The sequence below is a fragment of the Nuphar pumila genome, chromosome 10 (assembly GCF_984573655.1).
Source record: "Nuphar pumila chromosome 10, dmNupPumi1.hap1.1, whole genome shotgun sequence".
NCBI classification, from domain to species: Eukaryota; Viridiplantae; Streptophyta; class Magnoliopsida; order Nymphaeales; family Nymphaeaceae; genus Nuphar; species Nuphar pumila.
Genome location: NC_143258.1, coordinates 77,290,339 through 77,318,140, shown reverse-complemented (window position 1 = coordinate 77,318,140; position 27,802 = coordinate 77,290,339). Strand labels below are relative to the sequence as shown.

General features: G+C 37.5%; 2 protein-coding genes across 6 annotated transcripts in view; one reads left to right on the top strand and one right to left on the bottom strand.

Annotated features, from left to right (window-relative positions):
* The window catches only part of CSTF77 (Tetratricopeptide repeat (TPR)-like superfamily protein), an 80,057-nt gene extending 78,286 nt beyond the window's left edge, over positions 1–1,771 (top strand). For all 4 annotated transcript variants that reach the window (XM_090019041.1, XM_090019039.1, XM_090019040.1 and 1 more), the window contains exons 22-23: positions 584–808; positions 1,252–1,771. In XM_090019041.1, the coding sequence (XP_089875167.1) occupies positions 584–808; positions 1,252–1,415 (389 nt within the window). In that variant the 3' untranslated portion in view covers positions 1,416–1,771. The remainder of the gene's footprint in view (positions 1–583; positions 809–1,251) is intronic.
* Positions 1,772–3,836: 2,065 nt separating this feature from the next.
* LOC149826910 (uncharacterized) lies at positions 3,837–9,667 on the bottom strand. Of its 2 annotated transcripts, XM_090019037.1 has the most exons (4): positions 7,585–9,667; positions 7,330–7,512; positions 5,660–7,185; positions 3,837–5,560 (listed from the first exon to the last, which is right to left on the bottom strand). In XM_090019037.1, the coding sequence occupies exons 1-4, from the start codon at positions 9,329–9,331 to the stop codon at positions 4,403–4,405; spliced, it is 4,614 nt and encodes a 1,537-aa protein (XP_089875163.1). In that variant the 5' UTR covers positions 9,332–9,667; the 3' UTR covers positions 3,837–4,402. The 2 variants fall into 2 exon arrangements, with proteins under 2 accessions (XP_089875163.1, XP_089875162.1); XM_090019036.1 differs by having other exon boundaries at positions 7,330–9,667.
* Between the last annotated feature and the right edge of the window lie 18,135 nt (positions 9,668–27,802).

The following is a 27,802-nucleotide window of genomic DNA, read 5'->3' as shown; positions in this document are numbered from 1 at the left end:
CCATGAATAATGTACCTTTCCTCTTGTTTTTTGAGAAGAAGAAAAAGAAAACATTATTTGTCTATTGCTTGTATTATGTTTATTGTTGAGAAGAAGAAGACATTATTTGTCTATTGCTTTTATTATGTCTATTGTTGTTAATTTTATTTTTAGAGTTAGATTCTTTCGATATCTGTTCAGGGTCATCCTTTAATGTAAGAACTCTAATTTAGGGCTTCGGTAGGTTCTTCCTGTGTAGCCTTGACTGCATTATCTCCATATTGATAGCTTCTAATCTTGAGAAGTCAATGTCATCTCTTTAATACTTTTTATCAGCATGCACACACACGCATACCATGAAATGTGAACAATCTCCATGGTATGTGACCCATTAGATCCTGTAAAGTGTTTCTGCTTTCTAGTATGAACGTATTTTGTGTTGTTCACCTTAGGTTTTCTGCTGATTTTTGAAGAATAATTCCAATCATCTGTTTTAAGATTCTATCATGCATGCCAATTTGCATATGCGGACTTGAATTGTCTGGCAATAGCCTTTTCTTTTTGGTATTTTGTGTTGCTTTAACACCCTTCATTCATTTGGTAGGACCAACGCCAAATGTAGATATTGTCTTATCCATATTGTCACAATGCACCATTCCAGCTGGAGCTACTGGAAAAATAGCTCCACTACCACAGCAATCTGCCACAGGTCCTGTTCAAAGCACGACCAGTGATCTATCAGGCTCAGTTAAAGCTTGGCCAAATGCGAATAGCTCATCCATGCGATCACAGAGAGAAGGCCAGACTGGAAAAAGAAAAGAACCTGATAGTAAGCTGTTATCTATATAGCTCCTAACACGTTTTTATGTGACTTCTGTTCTATTTTCATTTATCTTGAAAAGATTCTCTTTCAAAACTTCTAACTAAAGCTTGACCTTGGACATGGATGGTAGCAATGTCACAAATATCATTCTTGGCAAGGGGCATGTTTTGTGATAATATTCTAAAAATGTTGTCCTCGAAAAAGTCTCAAGCACTTGGTGAATTTAAAAAAGCAGAAAATCTTTCATGAAAAATCAAGAAAATACAATAACTCAAATGCATTTCTACTTTTTTGGATGAAATTTGTCAAACTCAATAGTTAAACAAGTCGCTTTTTGTTTTTAAAAATGGTCTGATCATGCTAGGGTAAAATCCTAGCAGTAAGGTCTGCATACCACTGGATTCTCATAGTTTCCATTGAGGATGAACACAACTTCGTCTTTTCAACAGGGCAAGATGAAGATGAAATGACTGTCCAGAGTCAACCGCTGCAGAAAGACATTTTTAGGCTTCGGCAAATACAAAAGGTCAGAGGCCTGACCTCCTCACAGACTGGATCTGCATCCGTGGGCAGTGGAGCTATTTCAGGGGATCCTTCGGGAAGTAGTGGATGACTAATGAATGAGATTACCTTATAGGCTAATGCTTTGCTTCTACTTCGTTCTATTTATCAGCATATATACATGAAGCGAAGATTTATTTTCTTTTCCTTTTGGCAGCCTTTTCAAGGATGTAGCTGCCAACATTTTGTTGTACTGTAAAATGACTGAAGAGATAGGCTTTCTTTTAATAAGCTGTTTTAGATCGTCGGTTCCATTCCAGATCAACTAGATTGATTTTGCACGTTAAGCTTGTGATTGTATGGGGCTTTGTCAGTCACCTATATTGATATCAGTAGTTGACTTGGAGCAAGAAAATTTGATCCCGAAAGACAAGCACAATGCAATGGGCACGACATTTGTTCTTGTTTTTTTTGCTTCATCAATTTGAAAATGCCAAATTTCTTTATTCTTTGTCAGTCGGCGAAGAGAAGAGTCTTTCCCAGAAGAAAAGAGAGAGAAAGAGAGTTTTAGGATTGATACATTGATCGGGAGGCTTGCTATTTCCTCAATCTGTTTTTTAATACAATAGCACACACTAAAACAATCTATTTGAAGTCATTAGAGAAATTTTTTTTTTTTCAGAAACAGATTTTTTCCATTGGAACAGTTACACCAGAAGCCTTCGAATTGCACCAAATACGTAACTAAATAGATTAGAAATCTACTGATAACACATTTTGAAGAGCTAGGGAATTGGAAATTAGAAATGCAAAAGAAGATTTTCGTCAGTGGAGCTGCACAGAACTATGAAATTTCAACTTGAGTCAACTAAAATCTTCGCAAAAACCAATCAGACCACAGGATCGTCGGAAGAACTAGAAAAAACAATAACAATCATTGGTTTTGACGAGTTGGTTCAATTATGGACCAAAAATGGAACAAGGAAAAGAAAATTAGAGGAAAAGATTGGAGTTTAGGAAGAACACTTACCGATGGTCGCTCCCTGGGGTAAACACGATGAATCCTTGCATAATCACTTGAATCATAAATAAAAACATGAGAAAAAACAAGACAGAAATATAAGGTTCATGAGACTGCTTCCTGGTTTTCGTTCTAGGGTTTCTTAGGGTGCCTGTCTTTGGTCTCAAGGTTGAAGCTGGGTGTACTACCAATGGGGGCTCCACTTGTCTAGTAGGAGCAGCTAGTGCACGTCACCTTGTGTTGGGACGTTGCAAGTTCGAGTCCCAATGGTATCGTTGTATAACTGGTAGGCGTCTGCCTAACCTCAGCTTGCCTTTATAAAAAAAAAAAGTTGAACCTGGGTGTACTACCTGGTGGACGAGGACCTGAGGTATTGTGCCAATGAAAACAAGAGGTTTTCCAGCATACAGTCAACAAAATCGCAGTCTTACTCATTGGAACCAATAATCACTATTGACGCAAAAGAAGGGAATTAAAAAGAACCAATAATCGTGAACAAAAAAAAAGGATCCAGTGCTTAAGCTTACAATTAGGCTAAAGTGCCAAGTACATGCATTATATTTGCCCATTCATGGCATTTGCATGACATATACAGGTATTTTTTTGAGAGAAACATATACAGGTAAAAGATCCTAGAAGGGGGAAAACAGAAACAAATGTGCATGGTAAAGGATGCATGACATGAATGATTAGGCTTACATTAACAGCACCATGCATGGATAGTGATAACTAATCAAGGAATGAGGTGCATGTTAAAAATTGACTTCTACATAATGGCATACCTCTCGTAGTAGAGATTGCATATCACAAAGTGTCAAACTTCTAAAATTTCTCTATAAATGTTTTTCACCATTTACAACTTGATCAGCAATAAGAACCTCACAACAAACCACAATGCAATTTTAATTTATAATTGTCTACCATGAAAAAATACAGGAGTGCTTTTCGTAGTTCTAAGCTTCCCATCTCTTCACAGCAAGTAGCCATATGCATATGGAAGTATGACAAGGATGTCCATTAAGAGACCAGATATATCGACTTGTCTGAAAACTTGAACAGCAGTGTACAAAACAGGCCAAAGCTTGTCTTCCTAGACAACAATTTGATCTGCAAGGTTAAAGCACACTGACCAAGACATGCACTTCAACTTCTGAAAATCAAAACCAAGAAAGCAAGATGGAACAAATCTGGACTATAATATGAGATTTAGATAATGATAGCTGATAGCAATATTAAATGCATGTATGGTTTGCTTGGCCCTTTGCGAGTGACCTCTATATCGGAGAAAGACCCATGAACAATTCATTAATCTCATTAAGAACATAGCCATATCAGTGGTCCCTTTGAGTTTGTGGACAGGTCATGTAATGATAAATATTGCACCTTAGACAAGTTAAAGGTTGAGGTATTAGTGCCTTCTTCTTAATTAAGAAATATATCCATCATGAAACTGATGGCTATCTGCACGCCCTCAATCATCTTTATTCAGCTAATTGTTGTTATGAGTTTACATGATTTAAAAATAGAATCACCGTTCATAAAAGTAGAAAGAAGAAACAAATGCAGTGGACAAAAACATGGATATAGATGCCACATTCTGCTTTGGAGAGAGAGAGAGACTCAATCCTAAATACCATTACAGGCAAGAAACTGAACTATACATTGTGAGCATGAAACGATCCACGACAACAAAACTGACATGGAGAACTAAATGCAATGAACCGACAATTCACTCCTGCGGGGAATAAAAAGATACCACCCTAAGAAGCACATAATAAAAACTCATGCTACTCAAAAGAATACATAAAAAGCCCAAAATACAACCGCCACTACCAAAAATCCTAACTGATACTCATGCTGGCTTCCACACCCATGAAATCTTCAAACTATATAAGAAACAGCACAATCCAATTATACAGCCAATATTTTCAACTCCACACTAAATCTAAATCGCTCGAACTAGAGCTGGAGCTGGAGCTAAAGCAAGAATACGGTTTATGCTTTGATTTCCTGTCTTTTCCTTTATACTCATTGCACTTGAATCATATAAACCATTGCCTTCTTCAGGCTTCAATACTTTAGGATTTTACGTCAAAACTATGGTGGTTCTCTTCTTTACCATCTCCACCAGATTCTCTTTCTTTGATTGAATGCACCTCAAGAACAGCAGACTGGAGATCTGATTCAACTGATTCAGGTTCAGATTTCTCAATGCCAGAGCCTACTTGTTTCTCTTGGTCTTCAATTGGTTCACCAAGAGTAGTTTCCCCAAGATCTGGTTTGTTGAATTGCTTCAGTACCAAGTCAATATCCCCAAGAGATTTTGCTTCAAGAACTTCCATCACTGCATGGTTATCATGAATCTCTGGAAGCTGTATGATTTGGCCCTGGGAACCATGTTTTTCAGAGTCTCCACCAGAAAATGGATTCAATACCGGCTCAATGTCATCAAGAGATCTGGCTTCAATAACTTCCAGCTCTGACTGACCATGCCTCATTTCCAAATGCACTTGTGCAGATTCATCTTCATACTCCGCAAAATCTTTTTCATGTTCAACCAATTGATGACTGCTTGATTTGCTAGATTCTCCGTCATGGAAGTGCTTCAAAGCAAGACTAAGGTCCTCTGCCGACTTTGCTTCAAGAGCTGGCATTTCTGCCACATAACTTGTTTCAGCAACTTCTTTTAATTCTCCACCAACATGCATTTCCAGTTTCGTTTTTGATTCGTGTACGGAAGGCATCTCTTCTGCAACTCTGAAATCACCAATAGTGTCTAATTCAGATAGCAGGTCTTCATCAAGATCTTTGATGCATTCAACCTCCTCTTCTCCCATCACCCAGACGTCATGGTCAGCTCCCTGGTAGGGCTTGGAAATTTCTATAGTACTCAGATTCATCTCAATATGCCCATTTAAAGAATCTGAAGTAGATAACACAGTCTCTGAAACTATTGACGTTTGCATGTAGTTTTCTTCTGCAATGTCCTGCTCAGTTGTTTCTGATGAGGAGACATGGATATGCTTCGGTGATTCATCATGGCATCCATTTTGTATTAGCTCAGAAATGACATGTTCCACACCTGATGGCTCTGATGATTCAGGTAGTTCCGTAGACTCCAACAGTTGCGAACCAGTTAACACATTAAAATCAACAGAAGTTTGATTCACAGAAACAGCATCAGCACTTTGCACATAACCTTCATGCACATTTCCAGACTCACATGACTCTGTCACCTGAAAAGCAATTGTACCCGTATTCATTATTTCATGCTGCTTTTCATGTTGAAAATCTTTGAGAACAACAATAGAAAATGGCATGTTTAAGGAACTAACCTCTGAAACTTGTTGACGACCAACCAAGGACGGATGAACAACTGATTTGTCTCCTTTTAGAAGTATTCTTTCTGATGTTATTACAGTTTGATCAACAACTGAAACGGCATCAGAATCTGATCTCTCCTCAGCATCAGAGGGATGGGCATCAACATGGACATAATCCTCATCATCCTTATTCTCTGACCTTGGAGATGATTCAGCAGCATGGACGATCTCGGCATATTCTTCATGGCAGCTGGATCGGATTGTTTGAATCTCATCAACATGCTGTCCAGCATCATCCAAAATGAGATGATGTTCCCTTGTTGAGGGGTTTATCCATGAAGATGAATCAGCAACATGCAGAGTCTGTGTTGCAATATTTTCTGGTACAACAGAAGCTGGTTCTTCTTGAGTTGTCTGAATGTTTTGATCTTGGAGAGCTGCTTCATGAACTTCTTGAACTTCTGAGACTTCATGTGACGTCAACTCAATCTCCTCTGCCCTGGACAAGCTTGCTGATGACTTCCATGAGAGTTCTTCACTTGAATGGACTTCTTCATTAGCTTCATCTTCCTTCAGTTCCGGTAGCTCTTTTCCACAGTGGGATCGATTACTCCCATCTGACTGGCTTTGATCATCTCCAACTGATGCAGAAACAGCATCTGGCAAAAGATCTTCAATAACCAAAACATTTTCCGAAGCAGCCACGCCAGGTGCATTCACTGCTTCACCTCCTCCATCAACAATCTCTTCTCTGAACTCATTCACGATGTTCTTCTCGACCACCATACTAGGAGAACCTGATTCTGAGGTCTCCACAGGAGCATCATCAGAGGCTACTGAAGGAGACCAGAAAATGCCCTTCTCCATAAAGAGATCAGATTCAGCTATTGATGCCAAACCTGAGCGAGATTTTTCGAGTGCAGATGGGCTTGAATCAAAAACTGGCTCTCCGACCCGGCTGTCATCTGCCTCCTTTCTCAGAATATCAGATTCCTTGGACCCTGGTTGTGCAATTTCAGTAGAGCCTGTTGAAGAACCACCCCAGGACCTGAGGTTATCATTTCCTTTATTAATGTTTGCACCGAACTTTGTCTCATCTCCATCTGATGAGGCAGAGGAACTTGAATCATCAAAATTTTCTTCAACAACATCTGATCCTGCATACTGCTTACTTGGAGACTCATCAAGAGGAAGTATAACATGCTCAGGTGAACCCAGAGTTGCATACTTCATGCGGACATTCTTTATCTGCATCCCTTCAGATGGCACATCTGATTCCCCTGGTGTAAATCTATCGAAACCACAATCTGAACCCGAAACATGTGAGCTAGATCCTATGTGGTGGTGAAAAGCTTCAGTTCCCTGAATGCGCTCCTTTGTGATATCAGAAGCAACTGATTCGATATCAGGAGCAAGCTCAGACTCACAATTGCTTGGTTCTTGACTGACTTCCATGTGGTCCACTTCTTCTGAGGACTGACTTTCTGTCTCTGATGATGATGGATTACTCTCAGCTGGTTCAACAGAAGCATAAGTTACTGCATGAACAATTTCAGCTTCATTAGTTTCACCATGCAGTGTTTCTTGATCTTCTTGTGCCTCAACAGAAGAAAATAATTCAATCTGTAACAAGCTGCTTATGTTAGAATCTGCAGTTGCCTTATGAATATTGGAAAAAATACCTTTTTCCAACTGATTTGCATTGTGAGTACCAACTTGTTGGATATCTTCATCAACTGCTCCAGCAACATGGCCATGAAAAGAAGACCTCAAAGAATTAGAGCCATCATTGTTTCCCTGATGTTTCTGGGGTTCCGCACGGTTCAAGATAGCAGGCGAATTTACATGGGAAAACCCCTGAAAACCTGCAACAGAATTCACAGCTGTCATATTATAAACAGAACCCATATCGACATCAATCTTCTCTTGACCAATACCTCCAAAGTGTGAACCACCCAGCAAATGACTTTCGTTTGTATACAATCCCTTCTGATGAATAGTCATGAATTCTCCATGGGTTGAAGTTTCTCCTGTAAGTATGTCATCTGTGTCAGCCTGATCATATGGAAGATCAAAAGGGTTTTGTTTTGCTGATAGGATTGAGGCTGCCCTGGCTGATGCAGGTGCTGATAGGTCTAGCATTTCTTCCTCTCCATCACAGGGTAAATCAAAAGGATTTCGTCTGATAGCAGGAAGTGTTACAGACCGTCCAAAAACAAGTGGAGCTTGAACAGGAACAGGATCCAGGAGAAAATTGAATGAAGGATCATCAATATCCAACAGTGATATCTTCTCATCCGATTGTAGGTCTATAAGGTCTTTCTCTAACTCGATCTTTTGGTTTCTCCTAGCACGACGTTTTGCCATCAGATTCTCCAGACGTTGATTCCTCTCCAATTCAGAACTGCCAAGATCCATGACATTCTTTGCGTCATCATCAGTCCAGGTGACCCCAGCCACCTCCTTGTGACGTCCATCTTCTCCTTCACGAGTCTCGTCACCTTCCTTCTTCAAATCAACACTATCTTCATCATCATCATCATCATCAGAATCTTGGTTTTCCGAAGATTCCTCAGAATTTCCATCAGATACTTCAACAGAAGCGGGTTGAGGAGTTTCAGAATCCAAAAGAGGGTGAAGCTCATCAAGCATAGGCATTATATCAGCCATGGAAGCATCAGGAGAAGAACTCTCAGCATGCTCTGAGTCTGAGCTAGAGTGAGAGAACTGGTCATCATGATCGATCCGGGTGAACCGGTCATCATGATCAATTCGCGATAACACCTCATGATGATCAACCAGCATCCAAGGAGAACCCAAAGAGGAAGCAAAAGAATCCTCAACATGGGCATCAGGAATTTTCACCTGATCTTCGGGATCCTCGACTTTAGGTTTAATCCCCTCAACCCAATCCTCCTGAATCTTCTTCTCCTCTTTGGCCCTTTCCTCGTCATTCATCACGAAACGAACGGTTCGTCTACTGTTCGAACGACAATAAAATCTGCCCTTGTTTGTTGAATCCTCTTGGGTTTCACCAACTTTCGAGTCTTCAGCCATTTTAGTACCATGAATTCCTGGTTCTTCCCGTCTCAAAGCACGTCTGGGAGTAAAAATCATATCCACCTCACCTGTAGCGTCTCCAGACACAACCTTCTCCGCATTACCTTTCTCCACATGGAACTCACCTCCCCCTTTCTCTTCTTTCTCTTCATGGGGTGGCAAGGGCTCCCCACCTTTGATCCCTCCTCCATTATCACCCAAACTTCTATCATTGATTTCCTCTTCTTTGATCGTCTCGATCGCGTGTCTTTCGATCCCAAGTAGGGGAGTCTCCATCTCAGAATTCCCATCTTTCTCAATAACAACACGATCAACACTACCACCAGCTTTAAGAGAAGAGATCTCTTGGGCTCTCTCTTCTTTCTCCTCAATGATCTCAGGAATATGGGGCTGCCCAAAACTCAAAAGGGTTCCCAGAAGAACGGCGGTGCATATGACCACCGGCGAACTCGAAAGCACGAAATAGAACACAGCAGGGGAAAATGCATACAACAACACAAATAAAACCAATATACCCACAACAAAAGGGTGTGAATGTGCAGATCTACAACAAGTCTTAGTGAAATAGATCAAACCTTTCTTAGTGTGGGAACCAACCTTCTTACAATCGATACCCATCTTCATTTTTTTGATGTTAATCTTCTACAACCTGATACCACCCAAAGACAACTAAAGGATACTAACAGAAACTAAACCAAGAAACCATTTACAGACTTCTATATTAGAAATCTGATAGACACCCATATGGATCTCTCCCAAAAGCATAAAAATGAGAGTAAGAGAGAGAGAAGAAGAACCAACAAAGGAAAAATGAGAAGAAAAACAGATTGAAGCCAAAAAAATAGCTTATTTTCTTGATGGGTGTATCCAGAAATCACAGATTTGATGATAATAATAGCATTGGGAGGAAGAGATTGACTTACTTGAATTGAAGGAGGTTATTTTATGGTTTTGAAACGGTCAATCTCGGTTGTTGTCTCTCTCTACCTCTCTCTTTCTTGTGTCTCTGAATTTTTTCTCTCTTTTTTTCCTTTTTATTTCATTGGTTCGGCTTTGGACGGCAGAGATAATTATAAGGGAGGGAGGGAGGGAGGGTGCTCTTGTTAGAAACCCAAGGGAGGCACAGATCCTCTTATGTAGGGACCAACCGTGATCACTGCCTTGTGTTTTGCTCCTCCTCTCGTGGGGCCGAATAAATCGCCGATTTTCTTTTGAAAAACTCGGGAGCTTTTCATCCTTCATCTCTGAATCCCCTCATTCCCTTGTCACAATTTAGAATGGCAATTCTATCCATTCCTCTTAAAGAGGTCTCTTAGCTACTGAGGACCCAATATTCATATTTCAGTTGAAATTTATGCATTTCCATCATGGTTGGGGGGAGTGTATGATAGCATGTATCTTGAATCCTCAAATCAATCAAACACACCTTATTGTTTTTTTTTTTGGGTAGTTAAGCTGAGGGATAACTGATAAGGATAAAGCTTCAACGAGTTCTCATAGTCCTTAAACAACAGCAGGTGTACCAGATAACTCAAATGCAGCTACTCAATTAAGAGCCTCATGAAACTGGCATTATAGTTTTTGATAGAAAAGGAGTTATTGTTTTTTATAGAATTATAAAAAATAATAATTCATAAGTGTTCTAGAATCATGTATTACAAATCTTGTAAAACTCTTTAAGATTATAAATACTGTGCTTGGACAAGAGAGTCAAAATTCGAGCTTTTCATCTTTTTTAAAGTTCTTTAATGGTACCAGAGCCTTCAAGCTCCAACGAGTTGTCAATGGCCTCTTTATCGTTCTTTTTCTCTTTTATGACTCAGTGGAATGCCATCGCTAGCCTTGTCTTGATAAAATTAAATAAGGATAACTATCTATTATTGAGATCTCAACTTGAATCAGTTATAATTAGCCAGAACTTCTTCAAGTTTGTTGATGACTCTTCTCCTCAACCAGATTTCTTCATTACTGCGACAGATGAAGGTAAGATAGAAAATCTGAATTATCCTATGTGGATTCACTCTGATCAGTTGGCTCAAAGCTGAATAAACTCAGTAAAATCATGAGAACAAAAATAGTTCGTGAAGCCTGGCTTGTTCTGGAAAAAGCATATGAAACTCAATCCCCTTTTAGACTCATGCTTATGAAGATATACCTAACTTTTATTAAGAAAAAAAATATGGATATGCTGTCCTAACTAGACCTTATAAAGTTTCTAACCAACTCTCTTGCCACCGCCAATCATCCCACATAAGACAAAGAATTAGTTCAAATAACTCTGAATAGTCTTTCTCTTGAGTATGAAAGCTTTATGACTTTTCTTACCACTAATTCGGCCTTGTATATCTTCATAGATCTATATGATTTGCTTCTTAACCAAGAAAAACATATGCTTTTCATTCATGCCAAGCCTCCTAAAACCCTTGAACCTCATCAAACTGCCTTCACTGTATTCAGGGGTTAAGGTTGTGGCTGTGGTTCTTATCGAGGTTGTGACAAGGGACAAGAAAGAAAAATTTCTCTAAATACGTCTAATAGTAACCCCGTTTCTCAAACTTAAGGTGATTGTGGGGTTGTTATCTGTCAATATTATGGAAAAATGAGAACACATTGCCAAAACTTATTGGAATATCCCTAAAGTATTTTCAGCCATGTCTCTTCAACAATTCACTAATGACTATTGATATCTTAACACTGGTGCTACGAATCATCTAATCATGGATGATCAATAAATCACAATATCATGGGGGAGAGCGAATCATGGTTGACAATGGTAAGATGCTTTCACATCTCGTACACTGATAATCTTATTCTGAAAGCTCATGGCTCTTTATTTGATTTAAAGAATGTTCTTCATATTTTTTCTATTACGAAGAACCTATTATCTATGAGCTAATTTATTGAAGATAATGATTATATTTTTTAATTCACCCATTTTAAATTTCTTGTCAAGGATCGACAAAAGGATAAGATTCGTCTAAGGAGACTGAAATTCAACGCGGGACTATATTCAATCAAATTTGATGATTATATGCAGGTGACGACATATGCAAGCAGAATGATTTCTTTTTACATATGACATCAACGTCTTGGGCATGCAAATAAGAAGATTGTTTCTTACTTAAACTTTCATCATTCTATTTTTGTTAATAAAAATAACAAAATAAAAGTGTGTAAGAGTTGTCTTATTGGCAAAGCTCAAAAACTTTTTTTTTATCACTCTTGCTCTTCTACAACATCTTCACTTAAACTTTTACACACTGATGTCTGGGGGCTTGCTTCAGTCGCTTCAGGTGAAAGTTTTCGCTTTTATCTCCTCACAGTAAATGATTTTTCTTGTTTCTCATAGCTTTTCCGTTGCGTACTAAGTCACAAGTGTTTGAGTGTTTCAAGTCTTTGAAGCATGTCACTGAAAAGCAACTTCAATTCTCTATCTGAGCTTTTCAAACTGATAATAGAGGAAAATTTATCAGTCATAATTTTGAAAGTTTTTTACGAGACCATGACATACTCTATCATTTTTTTGTGTCCGCATACCCCAGAACAAAACGGGCTTGTTGAGCACAAACATCGGCATGTCATTGAAGCAGGGCTTAGTCTGTTACATACTTCTTCATTGTCATATACCTTTTGGGTCAATGCTTTTAGCACTGTCGTTTACATCATTAACTATCTTTTCACCCTAGTACAATTGATCGTAAGACCGCATATGAACTTCTCTTTCATTAACCGACTATCACCATCTTCGTGTCTTTGGTGCCCGCTGCTACTCCTTGTTAACACCCTTTCATACCTTAAAATTTCAACCAAAGGCTACTCCCTGTATTTTTCTTGGCTATGTATCTCACCATAAGGGTTACCTTTGTTTTGACCCCCTCTCAACAGTGCACCTATATCTCTCACCATGTTTACTTTGATGAGTACATTTTTGGACTCGTCTCTCCGTCTACTCGTTCCCCACTGCCTAGTCTTTTTGAGTGAGGCCTTTCTCATCATGTCGTCCTACCTCCTCTTGATACTCTTTCCCCGCCTTCTCCTCAATTGACGGTTCCTCCTGATATATCTATCCCCCTACTTCGCCAGCCACAAGTTCTTTCAATAACCTTTATGGGATTCAAACTTGAGACTATGGTTAGGAAACAAGATGAGCTGGCTGTGGCTAGCTCATATTCGGCTCATACAGAGCTCATTCAAACTCATAAAATAGGCTTGACAAGATTGAGCCTGAACAACAAATATTTGCCTTGACTCAACTCGAATAGGTTCTTTAATTGATAATAAATATACTTTATATCATATAGCAAAGATGGTTGAAGTGTTTGGCTTGCAAGCAATAAGTGTAAAGATTAAATCCCACAATCACTTATTTTATAAATGAGCCTGTTCGAGCTTAACTTAGTAGGTTTAGGGTTCAAATTCTATAACTTTCAACTATGAAAAATATGTATAATTTTTGTAAATCAGCTAGCTCGTGCTTGGCTCGTTTAACTCAAGTTTTTCGTGAGCTCAAGCTCGGCTGAACTCCACACAAGAAAAGAGTCATGCTTGAACACCTTCTGTTCGGTTAGTTTGGCTCATTTACTAGTCATAACTAAGACTTCTCGTTTTTGATAGTGCGACCTGACATCTCAAGGGGTTAATTAAAGAAAACTGCCATTTCTTTTCAGTATTTGTTAAGAATTCACAAATTTGGTCGCGTTTCAACAAAGATCAAAACCTACGTTGTCTACAATTTTTCTTGTTTTCTTCTCACAGTCAAAATTACATATATGTAAAAAAAAAAACTACTTTTTTTTTGAGTTCTGTAAAAAAACTACTTTTCTCATTTATGGACGTGCAAGCATGATAAGATAGACGTGGATCTATATGTCCATGAACAGAATAACATTTGCTTACATTGTACATTTGGTCCACATACTAGAATCGAAAATGTTCAAAATTATATATGCAGAATTATATACGAAGTATCCTTTTTTTCAGCACTATGTTCAGCCCTACATCCTCAATCCACAAGGAGTATTCTTCCATTGTAGGTTTTGTAAAATAACTTTGTCTATCTTGACGGGCAGGGAGGACTTCAAGGGTTTTATCAACCAGAGGTGAGCCAATGTGCGGTCAGTGATAGGGCTCTTTCTCTTGTATCATTACCAAAAAATATTTACATTTTTTTGTAACAAGAGAATACTAAATACAAGAATTTATAGGTTTTTTACAATTTTTTGCAACAAGAGAACACTAAATACAAGAATTTACAGGTTTTTTTGGTCCAACATTAAGTCAGGGCATTTGGGTAACTTCAACAAAGTAAAAAACAGGGTAATTTCCTGATACAGACTCATCTTTTGCCTAAAATTTCATATCAGGAACCAACTTTTCTAAAATTCCTGACATGAACCTATGTTTTTCTGATTAATGGTCAAATAAGGACCTGATCTAACCTACAATTTACCATACCCAATTAACACAAGTTAAATATTTAAAATGCCAAAAATATCCTCCTCCTTTTTTTCCTTTTCATTCACTAATATATTTGTTATGGATCTTATTATTAGTGTGTCAACGGGTTAGACTTTTATTGATTGGGCAATACCCAGCCTTTGACTTAAAAAAATATGCCAGATCCTGTTTTGGATCTCATCTCACAATAAACCTATTAATTCAAGTGAAAAAATGCGTCTTATTAGACCAAAATTTTACAAACCCAACTTTAATACTTATTTGGTTCTAACATGAATCTGAACAAGCCCAAATGCATATGATTAACTATCCAATCCAAATTTGTATATATGTTGTCCAGTATGAAAATATGGGTCACATCTACTTTTGTATTTGTTTTTTGAAGTTCGTTCTAGTTTTAGATCCATGTCCGACTCTAGTGTCATGATAACTATTTAAATCCAATAAAAAATTTGGACCCTATGATATGGCATTTTGTAAAAAAGATATATACTCAATGATTTCATGTGAAAATATGGTGGTTTCAGCCTGATTCTAATTCAACTACAATGATAATTTAGGTTCAAGCCAACCCCAAATAATCCTGAATATATTTATCATGGATTTGGCCCAAATTAGAACAAATGATACCCTAAACGGAAAATAGGTGGAGGTAAGTTTATGACATGTGCCTGGAAAATGTCCAGGAGGGTAGGTGTTTAGAAGGTCAAATAAGGTTATTCATGTATTTTTAATGAATAAGAGTCGAGAGGGATCATGGATCACTTTAGTTTAAAGTTTTCCTTACGGTTGTGTGTGAGGGAGGTCTCTGTAACAAATATCGCCAGATTTATGAAAATCTTGCGAGAAATTGCTTGAAAGTTTAAAACAGCAATTTCTTGTGAGATTTTCAAAATATCGTGAGATTTATAAAAAAAATAAATACCATGATTTAAATGTGATATTTATGTTTTAAACGGGCTATTTATCATGAAAAAATCATGTTTTTTTATTTTTAAATATTTTTTATTAATATTTTATTATAAAAATTAGTTTTTATATTTATTTATTTTTTATTGCCAAGATTTTGCCAAAAAAATGAAAGAATTATGAAAAAATTTCAATTTCTCGTGAGTTTTTGAAAAACGAGATTTTGCCGAAAAAAACGTTAGTCACTACGGGGGAGGTTAATCCAAGGCCTTTATTTGACCATTCTCAGAAAAATGTATGTCTATATCAAGAAATTTCAGAAATGGGGTCACTGAAATAGAATTGCAAGAAAAACGTGGGTGCTATAAGGAAATTACCATAAAAAACAAAAAAGAAAAGGACTTTGCTCGTATCCTCGTGGACAGTCGCGCCTGTTCCCCTACGGAAAGAATAGATCGCCGAGTTTTTCCCACACGAGGATTTGGTACCATTAAAAATGCCTCGACGGGCCCCACAGTTTCACATCCTCTCGGGACCCCTTAGGGGTGTTAACGGGTCGGGTTTGGTTCGGACCCATATAAAATCAAACTCAAACCAAATTTGAGATGATAGTACCGTGTCTGGACCCAGGTCTAATCGGACTTATCATAAGAGAAACCATACCCGGATCCTATAAAGACTACATGAACCAGAGCCAGCCCATGCCCGATAAAATAATAAATTTTTTACATTGAAAATTTGTGGATCTTATAATCAAAACTTGGGTCGGGCCCATGTCTGGTATAAAATGTTACAAAATCATACCCAGATCCATGTATTAATCAGACCCTTTGGATTTTAATGGGGTCTTCTTATTTATCACCAAACCCTGACCCTATAGGGTTCGGTACTGGTCAGGTCGGGGTCAAACCCGACCCCTTATTATATTCATATAGTTTTACTAGCCCAAGGAGGTAAGCACCCGTCTCAGAGTTGGGCGACTCCTTGTCAACTCGACCCGATCCAAACCTTAATTTCACAAATCTCATTATCCTGATTTTCTCCGCAAGTAAAATCCAGTGATAAATTAAAAAAAAAACTGTTTTTTTTCTTCCTCAAGAAGATCCCAAAAAATATTGGTGTATTCAAAATTTAAAATGTATAAGGCTATAAGCAAAATTTGTACAATATAAGAAAAACATGAAATATATAAATCCTAAATATCCCCTTAGTAACATGATGATTTCTTGATAAAAACATGATATTTTCAAAATAGGCGATATTTTGAAAATACCATGTTTTTTTGGATTATATTGGTTTTTGAAAATCTTTCAACAAAATCACAAGATTTAAAAAAATATGTGATTATGATCCAAATCAAGTGCTTAGGTTAGGGAATGACAAAGGAATCCGAATTTGTATGATTGTTAGGGTCCAGTCCAGTTGAGTGGGTCCAGATCATGTACAACTTGGGGAACGTGGACCCACAGTCGGGTCCAAGGCATATTCTAGTTGAATATTTCATAACTAAATGACGGTTTCTTTTCATTGAGTGACAGACAGCGGTGCAAGTTGGTCGGTTACTGGCCTTGTTCGAACCAGATCTGATATGAATACTCGTATTGTAATATAGTCAAATCTGGAACATATATGCTTGGGTCCATTCGGATCTGAATGTGGACCCGAGTAACAATTTAACAATGGACCCATATTCAATGGGCGTAACCCGATCAACCTATTTTACATCTTCTATGTGAAAACGTAGAGAATTCCCTTTTCAGCAGATCTTGTATCAAGGAAGTCCGTATCATTATCTACGGTTTCTGTATCACCCGAGTTAGATCCAAAACTGCAACCGAATTGGTAAAAACTAATACAGTGTTGGGTCAAGCACGAGCTGACACATACCCGACCCATACCAAACCCTATAGGGTCAGGGTTTGGTGATAAACGTGGAGGCCCATTAGAATCCAGGTCAGACTCAAAGGGTCCGATTAATACATGGAGCAGGGTATGGTTTGTGAAATTTCATACCAGACCCGGGCATAACAGAAGTTCTGATTAAGATCCACAAATTTTCAATATAAAAAAGGATACAAAAATGTTATTTCACTGGGTATGATAGGGGTCTAATTCATATAATCCTTATAGGATCTGGGTATAGTTTCTCTTATGGTAGGTCTGATTGGACTGAGTCTGGACCCGGTACCATCATCTCAAATCAGATCTGGGTTTGGTCTCAGCTGAGTCCGATCCAAACTCGACAGGTTGGCACCCCTAATGACACTCACTCCAACATGCTCCGCTTTGGCTATTGCCTCTATTCAAAAAATTGGTTGGCTTCCCTCTTCATAAGGACAAAAAAAATAAAAAATGAAGGCATGTTATTGTACTCAGTTGTTAAATTAGAGACATACAAGACCCACACTCTAGGGCATGCATGAAATTGACAACCAAAAAATTGAACGGTTAAGAAACTCATACCCTTTGAGTGTTAAGGCCTCTCTCTGCTTATAAACTTTAAAACAAGATTGTGGAGTCACCGTCCCGTCTGGGACAGTTGTTTTTTTGCTCCTTTTTTCCTCTGGCCGGTGGGACACAGAAAGCAAAGAAAAGGAGTTCTCCATTGGGTACAATGGTCGGTTGGGGGTGGCAATGCTTTGTGGCCATCACTCACTTTATTGGATTGATGGACACAAATTCTTTCTCTTTTAACATTATTTTAATGGCTTTAACACGTGTCATATTTTGATTGACACATAATACTTTTAATTATTATTTGGCCTATTCAGAACGATTCACTTGAGTATCAGTATCGGCAGATTCACCTGAATCATTGGCCAAACGATACAGGGCCAATACAGATCCTGACAAACAGTCATCCCTACACAGGGGGGAGGGGATTGAACATGAGATGAAAGGGCCAGCACTTTATTCCCAGGCCCGCTGCCACGCGGGCAACCCAGGTGGGTGCCACCGAAAACTTTTTTTTTTTTAACTTTTAATAGTTTACTCCTCACGAAGCTCGCTTCAAAAATGTAAAACCATTCTTTCATGCTTTTAAAATTTTATAAGATGAAAGTTTTTTTTTTATATGAAAGTGAGCTTTTCTGATGATGGGAATGCTTTTAACATTAGAAAAATTGTATTTTTTCTTAAAGTATGTTTTATAAATATGCTGAATACTTTTGGATAAAAGGCTTAAAAGATGAATTTAACCAAATGCAAAAGTTTTCTTAAAGTATGTTTTATAAATATGAAAATTTGTGGGTCTGTTATATAATTTCACAAACTATAGCCAGGTCCATGTAATCGAACCTTGGGGTCTGTTATATAATCGAACCTTGGGGTCTGGACCTAGGTTTTAATCGGGTTTTCTTATTTGTTAACACAGGTTGGGTCCAAGTAAACCCAACCCATTGAACCCCTGCTCGTCAACACACACACATTATATATATATAACAGTAATCGTATCCATATTAGAAACCGCACACAGTACCCATGTGACATAACCCACCCATGACACCGGTAGGGCCAGTCACTTGACTGAATGCCAGCACTTCTTTGTTAGGATGTGGAAGGCCGTGCTTTCAAAACACAAGATTTATGCTTCGTTTTATAACCATGATCTAACCTCGAGCTAGAGTACTAACTTCACACTCGGTATTCACAACTCTCTCTCTCTCTCTCTCTAGCGTGACAGCCTAAAGACGCTGCAGCCGATTTTGGTGTTGAAGCGCCTATACTTTCCCAACGGCATTCCTCCGAATCATGCCAATGTGTTCTACAGGATGTTATTCTTTCATTTTCTTTATTTCTGGTGTATGTTAGGTTGGAGGTACTTTAGATGTATCTTCGGCTGAAAATATTGCTATTAATATATTTTCTTTTTATTCTAAAAAAAATGTTCAATAGTAAAACCGACTTAATGTACAGAAATTCATGTTAGTAAAATATGAAAAATAACTCATATAATAAGCATACATAACAATTTCTATATATAATAATTAAAATTATGCTTGACGTGCTGATAAAGATGGTCGTGTGCAAGACAAATGTTGGCAATAACAATGATGAGGAAGAGGGTGACGATGACAACAGAGGTTGATGATGAAAATACCATAACAATATAATAGCAATAAAAAATGACAACCTCAATCATCATCACCATCACAACCTCACCGTGTCCCCGGTTAGCTTGAAAAATAAAATTGCATTTGATGCAACGCTTGATGAATGAACCTGATTTATTGGGCAAAATCACAAGGCTACAATTTTCTATAGGGTTGCATGGATGATCGTGCACAGAAATCATGTCAAAAGAAGTGTAAACAAAAGACCAAAAAGAGAATCTTTAAGAGATCAACAATCTTTATCCCTCTTGGAAGACCTTTAATAATCTCCTATAGTAAGAAATCAATGAAAACAGTTCATTTCATTGCATCAGTTAATAGACAAAGCAATAAGAAAAAAATTCAGATTTCAAGATACTTCTTTAAATAATCATTTTCCTTTTTCATAAATTTCACCATAAAGTAGGGGGCAAAATGAGAAAGGACGTGTTGTTACATGTGGCAAACAACAAAATACAGCATCAACGTCAAAGAAGTTAGCATCATTGACAGCAACTAGATCTAGCAAGTCCTGCAGTTTTAATCAATAAGTAGCTAAGCATTATTCTCTTAAGCAGGAAGATGTACACTTTTCAAGTGACAGATCTAGGTAGTCATGAATCCCTAGGTCAAAGAAAATTATATTCTGAGGCTGATTACTTTCATAAAACATGACAGATGTATAGATATATTGGAAGCTTGAGAATGTATCATAATATATTAGTTGAAATGAGGGTAACTTACTGCATATACTAACACACAAATGATGCAAGTGCCGCTTATACAGGACTAATGTTCCCAGTGTGAAATGACAAGTTGACTCCTTAAGTAACGTCCCGAAATTTTAACCCATAATTTCAAGGATTTTTTTTTAATATAACAACGGAAATAAGAAATAATATAGGGTTAAGCATTTAGGGACATTACAGTGGAGAGAAAGCCAAAACGTTTATTTCATTTCACTATCAATGAATAATGACATCAGAGTTTCCTTGAAACAATAAATCAAAAAATCTCGATCCGATGCCTCATCCCGCAACCGCTAAATAGGTCTACTCTTTGCCTGAAAATGATAAAAATTATAGAAATTAAACTACCATGTTTAAGTAGGAAAACTGTAATTTTTCTTGCAGGTATATCATGTGTCAAGTATGTGATGTGGGTGTCGTGTGTGATTTTCAGCATATACAGAAGCACGTAATGATGTCTATACAACAACAATAACAGACATATATCTAAACAGATAAGTAGATTATGCGATAGTTATAATTAAGTAAGTAAAGCATTTTATGCGACACAACAATTAAGCAAGTAAGATATTAAGCAATTAAAGCATATTCTGCAACAACAATAACAGTAACACGCATAACATCTATGTAACATCCACAATATGAATTCAATTATCTCATATCTACACATTTCAGGATTTGGTTTCATCACAAGCTCAAAATATAAAACATATTGAAAGATTATGAAATTCTCTCTCTAGTAGCACCACTCACTGTGATACCTAACTGTTCCAAATAGTGTTTATATTATCTTATCCCGCGGGTACACACGGGCCGAGACAATCATCATAGAAGAAAACGTTCAGAGGTATATTATTCAAGGGTATTTTATTAACCCGAACATTCTAATTGAAACTGAAATCCCAAGGGAGCGACCAGTGACCGAGAGAACCTCCCAAAGGCAAAACCAAAACAGGATGCATCCCTAACTTCTGCAGAAGATCAAAGAGCTACCACCTAGGACATATTGGTAGTCTGGGTCCCCCCCAACTCCGAGGACTGGAGACCAACGAGTCATTTTAGCTCGAAACAAATAAACATGTCTCCAGAGTTTTGTACCACCTACCCTCTCCAAAGTAAGTCTGAATTTGAGTGGGTTACTCTTTTCATTTAATTAATTTCCCGAAGTATGGGGTGTTTCCACATCTACCTCCTACTACCATTGTAGTAAGTTCCCAACCTTAGTCATTTTGGCAAGGTACACATCCCAATTTTTTTCTTCATATTGATTTCACAAACCCACTCAGAGTGCTCTGGTGCCTTTAAACCAATCAAGCACGAATGCCCCAGTGCCTTTAAACCAGTCAGGCCACAGAAATTAAATTTAAGTTTCTCATTAGTGTTATGATCATTATCCAGAATGCTTCAATACCTTTAAACCGTCAAGCACCAAGTAACCGTATCAGGCATTCAACCCATATTGCCCATTAGGCAAGGTTTTCCAATGTAATACCCTACTAAGTTAGACTACCCTTTATATGCTATAGCATATTAATTGACATAGTTAACAGCATATTGCAATATCAGCTGAACAAGACATACAAGAGAATGCATCTCAGGCACTAATCTGAGAAAGCATATGAGCGAATCATATTTAATCTAAGAGAGCATATGAGTTCCACTAAAATAAATCACGACCAACATACTTCAAACTATGAGAAAGAAGCTTATGAGACTGCATCATATTTAATTTCACACATCATCATGCATACAACCATATAAGCTTATACATGATCATAAGTTCTCTGATCTGATCAGAGCCAACAAAATAATAAGAAAATCAGACTTAATAGAAATCTACAAAATATTACTCAAGTATTAAAACTGTCAAAATAATATAACATCTTTAGACTATCATGCATTTCTAATTAACTGTGTTAATATGTCAACCACGCAAACTCGCAATTCACTGTTTAAACATATTACAAATTCTGAGTAGCTCTTTCAACCTTGAAAACAGGCAATCGGATTTTAATTTTTTTCTTGAAAGCCATGCAGCATTATCGCATAACCACAATCTGTTTGAATCTGGTTTTATTAGCTGACCATTCACAAATATATTGGTAAACATAACAGAACCATAAGCGGTGTGGATCCGATGCAAACTTTGAACATTCTCAAATACTCAATATAGCAGTCAATCATTGTATGTGTCAAAATGCTAAGGATTTGACTTACTTCAACCTGTGTTACACCACCTATATTATCTTTCTAGGGTTGAAGTCATATTTATTGGGCAAAGATGATAAAACAAGAAAACCTGCCAGTTGAATGTTAAACATCAAGATCTCGCAGTATTGACATTAGCATAGACTTGATTAACTAAGTGGCATGTTCACTATTCCACTATCTTGGTACAAAATATGAACAACTAATTAACATTAGCCGGTAGGCTGAAAACCTACAACACATCAAGGATAAAATACCTTTGTTTATTAATTCAATATTTTCATTAAAGACAACGATCTCAAATAATAATTGTAACTTCTACCACAGATCATGAGTTTTGAACATTTATTCCATTCGCCCGGTTGATCAATATAATATGAAAGCATGCATACACAGAAATGAAACATGCATCATTCGTCGATGATTTCATCACAGTTCCTAAAACCAACTATTCAGGAAAAACCCAAATCCAGTCTATCAAACACCCTAAGGTTTCAGACCCTGACCATTTGTATGATTCCCAGGAAATTCTTAAAGTATACATGTTTTAATGATATACAATTGTGCAAGACTATAAATGAACACATGTAATCAGAGGAATTCAATTCTGATAAAAATGAATAGAAATTAAGTCTGATAACAGATAGTTAAAAACATAGGTATTCAGACTTAATGTCAGTTAATAACAACGCATGAATAGATAAATGACTAGAAATCAAATCTGATAACAGGTTAGACTTTACTAAATTAAACAGACTCAAATTAGCACAACAGGGGTTTCATAAACAATGCTATGTAATATTAAATGAAGCAGACTCAAAGGATTGACTACCAGTCAATCACATAACATCTATGTTCTGCTAACCTACTACTAAAAGAATTACTATTATTTATGGACCCCCTTCACGTCTTAACAATTTATGCATTAAAATAGTGACTAACATAACTGAGAAATCCTAAATGTATTACAGCGTACAACCAAGAATCGAACCCCCAAGATTCTAAATCTAATACTTGATTTTTATTTTTATTTTTTTTTTCGAAATTCCCTTTTATTACAAGCATACTGAAACCCCCAAATCCCCCTTTATAATAATAATATGAAACCCCCAAATCGTGGATTTGGGGTTGCGGTTTAAGGTTGACAGGAACCCCCAATTTGGGAATTTTCCTCTTGGTTTCACACACACACACACCCGAGCATATTCCATAGCCCAAAAAAAAAAAATACAGAACCCTACCTCAACCGGCGATCAGAGGTTGCTCTCGAGAGACGATGGTCGGTCAGCCTTGTTGTTCCACCACTACGACACCGATCGAGAGGGAGAGTGAGAGAGAGACGAAAAGCTTGCTGGTGTGGGGTCTCCTCTGACGAGCCGAGGAGGTCGAGGGAGTACGAGAGGGAAGAAGGAACGGCAGCATCGTTGCCGATGGCTCGTGGCCCGGAAGGAAACAAAAAGAGCGAAGCTGCAGTGAGAAGTTATATAGAAACAAAGAGGGGAAGAGAGAGATAGCGAGAGTGGGAGGAAGAGAGGTGTGGGAGGGGAGTTAATAGGGAAGGTGGCCCCGAAACGGAAGGAGGTGATTACCTTCCTCCCGTCGCCCGGCGGCTGCGCACCCACAACCCTCTCTCAATGTGTTAGGGTTCAAAATGAACCCTAACACACGATTTATCGTTGTTTTTGTTTTATTTACTTTAAATTTTTTTTCGTGATTGGGTTTTAACGCACCGACGGGTGCGAGTTTGGTTCGGCTGAACCCGAACCCGTGACCCGCCCCAGCTGGGTCCAGGTTTTGGGCATATCCGGATCCACCAGAGGATCCGGACCCATTTTTAAATGTTTAACTTATTAATTATTTAAGTTTTTAGAATGTAACCCTAATAAAATTTAGTGGATCCAGTTACATTATTATGGATCTCAACTAACTTACTATGGATCCAAGGTCCATTTTGCTTCATACACCCTTTAAATAAATCTGGATCCAAGGATCCAAAGTTTTCATCGTACCATGACTTGGAACCATGGCTTTAAATTTAATATTTATGAGTCCAAGACAACTATTGTGGACTTCAATCAGCGAATCTCAGATCCAATTAGAAATTCTAATTGGACCCAAACCAATTTAAATCTTCTATGTACAAGATTTTGCGGATCCAAAACCAAAAATCCGATCACCTTGATTGAAAATTGATTATTAATTATTCAAATTAAGGTTCATGATTCAATATCTAATGATCGTATCAGATTATCAAAGATCCAAACAAGATATTTATGGATCTCACATTAAAGTTCCAAGTAGGATATCCGAGGTCCAAATACAAATAACCAATTAAAACAATACAATATCCTTGTAACAACCTAAGGATCTAAATTTTAAGTCTATTTATTTGATAAAATTTACGGGTATTACACCTTACACTAGCAAAATCAACCATAACTTACAAGAATCCCCATACTTTACAGCCTAGCCAAAATATAGGTCTCAGTTTCCAGCCACTATGTCAAAAACAGAAGGCATAAATTGCCAGTTTTTTTTTTCAGTTCAAATTGCCTACATTTGAGAACGTTTCCTCCTGTTTCATGCAATCATGCCTTTACTTGAAACTATAAGGCTTAACACAGGCAAGCCAACCAGATCATCTGAACAATGACTAGCCAGCAGTTCAATAACACTAGTAGCAAGAACTAACAATTTGAAATCAATCAGATAAACTAGCTGACAAACAAAGAACAGAAATATTGTAAATAAGAAAAAACTAATGAAGTAAATATGAAAAAAAATAAAAACATAAAATTCATAGTTGTTAGCCCCAACAAAAATGAAGTCTAAGCTTAATTTCAATAGTTTCCAATTCACATCCCAAACATGAAACAACAAAACTGAGAACTTGCATGGTGACTTGCTCTTGTGTAATCAAGTGAGGAAACACTGATCCGAGAGATTGAGCAGCTTTTCTGTCAGCAGTCATAAGTGTGATCCTAAAGTTTGGATGGTTTGCTAAAAGCCTCACAATCTGTTTAAACAAAAACAACCAAATGGAAGCAAATATTGAGAAACAATCACAAATATAGTATTAGACAATTATTTAGAATTCATAAATATCTCATTCACAGAATCCAATTTATTTCCCAAGAAAAGCATGTAATCTAGACGATAAAAAGAGATGAAACTAAAGGTAAATTCCAAACTGTAGTCTAGCAATTGCAATTTAGTTGGCCGTTTTTGTGAAACTCCATCAGAGACCAATCAATTGCATTAGGAAAGCACTTGAGCACCCTACCTCAGAACCTGTGTATCCACTAGCTCCGAGCACACCCACCCGAACTATCTCTGCCGATCTTTTACTTACTAGATTTGTGGAGGGGAAGGTCTGTGAAGACGAAACTACTGAAGCTCTCACAAGGAGCATGTTTGCATTCCGCTTCCCAATTTTTGGAAGTGCAAGACGGCCAAAACCCTTCCCTCCATTCTGCTATCGTAAATGGAAAAGAAAATGAGCGCTACAGGCAAAATCTTAAAAAATAATGCAGAAATTTAAAAAAAAAAAATCATAAGAAAGCACAGGATCCTACGAATGATATTTTCATATACCGACCTTCCATGTGCATCCATGGTCCAAACGAACCGATCCGAATGTCACAGAGCTCGTTTTCGCAATTTGCAACGAAAACCCTTAGGTTAGATCCAAAAGATTCAATCTCAACAACACTTTCTCAAACTCTTCACATCCGAAAAAGTAACCAAAAAGAAGCATAGATAGATTTTTAGTCACTCAAACTTTCTGATAACCTATCCCTCTCTCAACCAAAAGATTCGTAATCCAAGAAAAATCAAAATGCACGAAAAATCGTTTCAGAAACACGGAAATTAATCGATTTCGCTAGAAGTTTTAAAAGATCCATCCAAACCGAACAAACGGTATTGCTCTCAATTTTCCGGTAAGAATAGATCCCTATGCATACTTGGAACAGAAAATTCTCAAAAAAACGGAATCCTTGGCATCGCGTGATGGATTAACCATTAGATTGAAGGTTGCGGAGAAAATTACCTTTGGAGAATCGGATTCCGCAATCAGAGACAAACTTTTGCCCCGATTCCGCTGAAATCAAATCGAGCAATTCAGAAATTCGCAGGAATAAAGAGAAAGAATACAATTTAATGATCGATTTTCGGCCTACTGAAGAAGTTGGGGTTTCTGCTCGGTCCCGCTCCTCTGAAGGCCACAGAGTGGAAGAGCGAGATTTTTGTTTTTGTTTTTTGGGTTTTAAGAGAGGGAACTTTCCCGCTTGAAATGTAGCGCCTTTTATAGGCACGCCTCTCACGAAGACGACGGCCTGCGGGTAACAGAGATGTTCAATAATGCCCTCGTGTTGAGGAGAGGGCAGGGGCGAGAAAGACAGAGAGAGAGCGGGGAGCGGGACGACAGAGAGAAGGCGGGAGAGAGAGAACAGAAGGTTCACCGTGTCTCGAACATCCGATGGACAACTTTGATTTTTGTGAGTTTCTAAAAATTTTCGTATTGATTTTATAAAAAAAAAAAAACATGATTTATTAGCATTTATGATTTATTTTTAGGATTTTTTTTAATCTGATTAAATAATTGGATCTGAATCTATGTTTAATAGCCAATTAAGATCTCTTACCAGAACGAACAGCCGCCCCCACATGGCAGAGGGATTCGATCGTGGGACTTCAGCTTGACATAGGACCCCGCTTAACACATGGGAAAATAATTAATATACGGACCATGGTTTCTTCATCGTTTTTAAATGGCTCCCATTTTTGTACTGCCCTTGATTTAGTTTTGGGTTAGTATTGATTAAGGAGTTAAACATTATTGTTCTTTTTTAGAGTAATGAAAAATTTCATTAATCGGAATGAAGAAAATTACAACCGGCAATGCAAAACAGGAATACAATCCCTTGGGAGAACAAACAGCGAATTTAGCGATGAGAGAGGACCCAGCCTGTGAGTCCCCGATCCATGAGTTTTTTATTTTTCCAGGAAGTACGTTTTTATGTCTCTCACTTGCTTTATTTTCTATTTTCATTGCAATTACTATGAAATTGCTATCCATGGATATATGCATGCTCTTTTTATCAGGCTTCAAAGTAAGATTTAAATGACTCTGTAACATGATGGATTCAATATCACTACGCTAATTTCAGTATCGGTATGAAACTCTTACCACATGGGATCTTATTTGGATCTGAAATTTAGCTGAGCCTCCTACACTCAGATTTAGATCAGCTACTATCCAGATTTCTGCCAATAAGATATATCCAATCTACTTGCACTAGTATTGGATATAAATCAACCGGGCACCGTGTCAGTTTAGGTTGGTATAAGTTCAAGTACGAAGCAGTTGGGATAAAATTGAGTTTGAATAATAATCTAAATGCAGGCCTAGGTTGGTTCAAATACGCACTGAAAATAACCAATTGCACCGGTACATAAGCAGGTGGGTTAGAAACCAGTTCAGATCCTATATCCGCATACCAAAAAACTGCCTTGTTCACTAGCTATAATAACGTACATTATACGTATAATCACTTAAGAGGAATGATTCTATTATTGTAATTGTCAACCTTGATGCACCCAACCTTCCCTCACACCATTACAGGATGGGGAGAATTATCAAACATAAGCTATTATAGAAAATAAAAATAAAATACTTA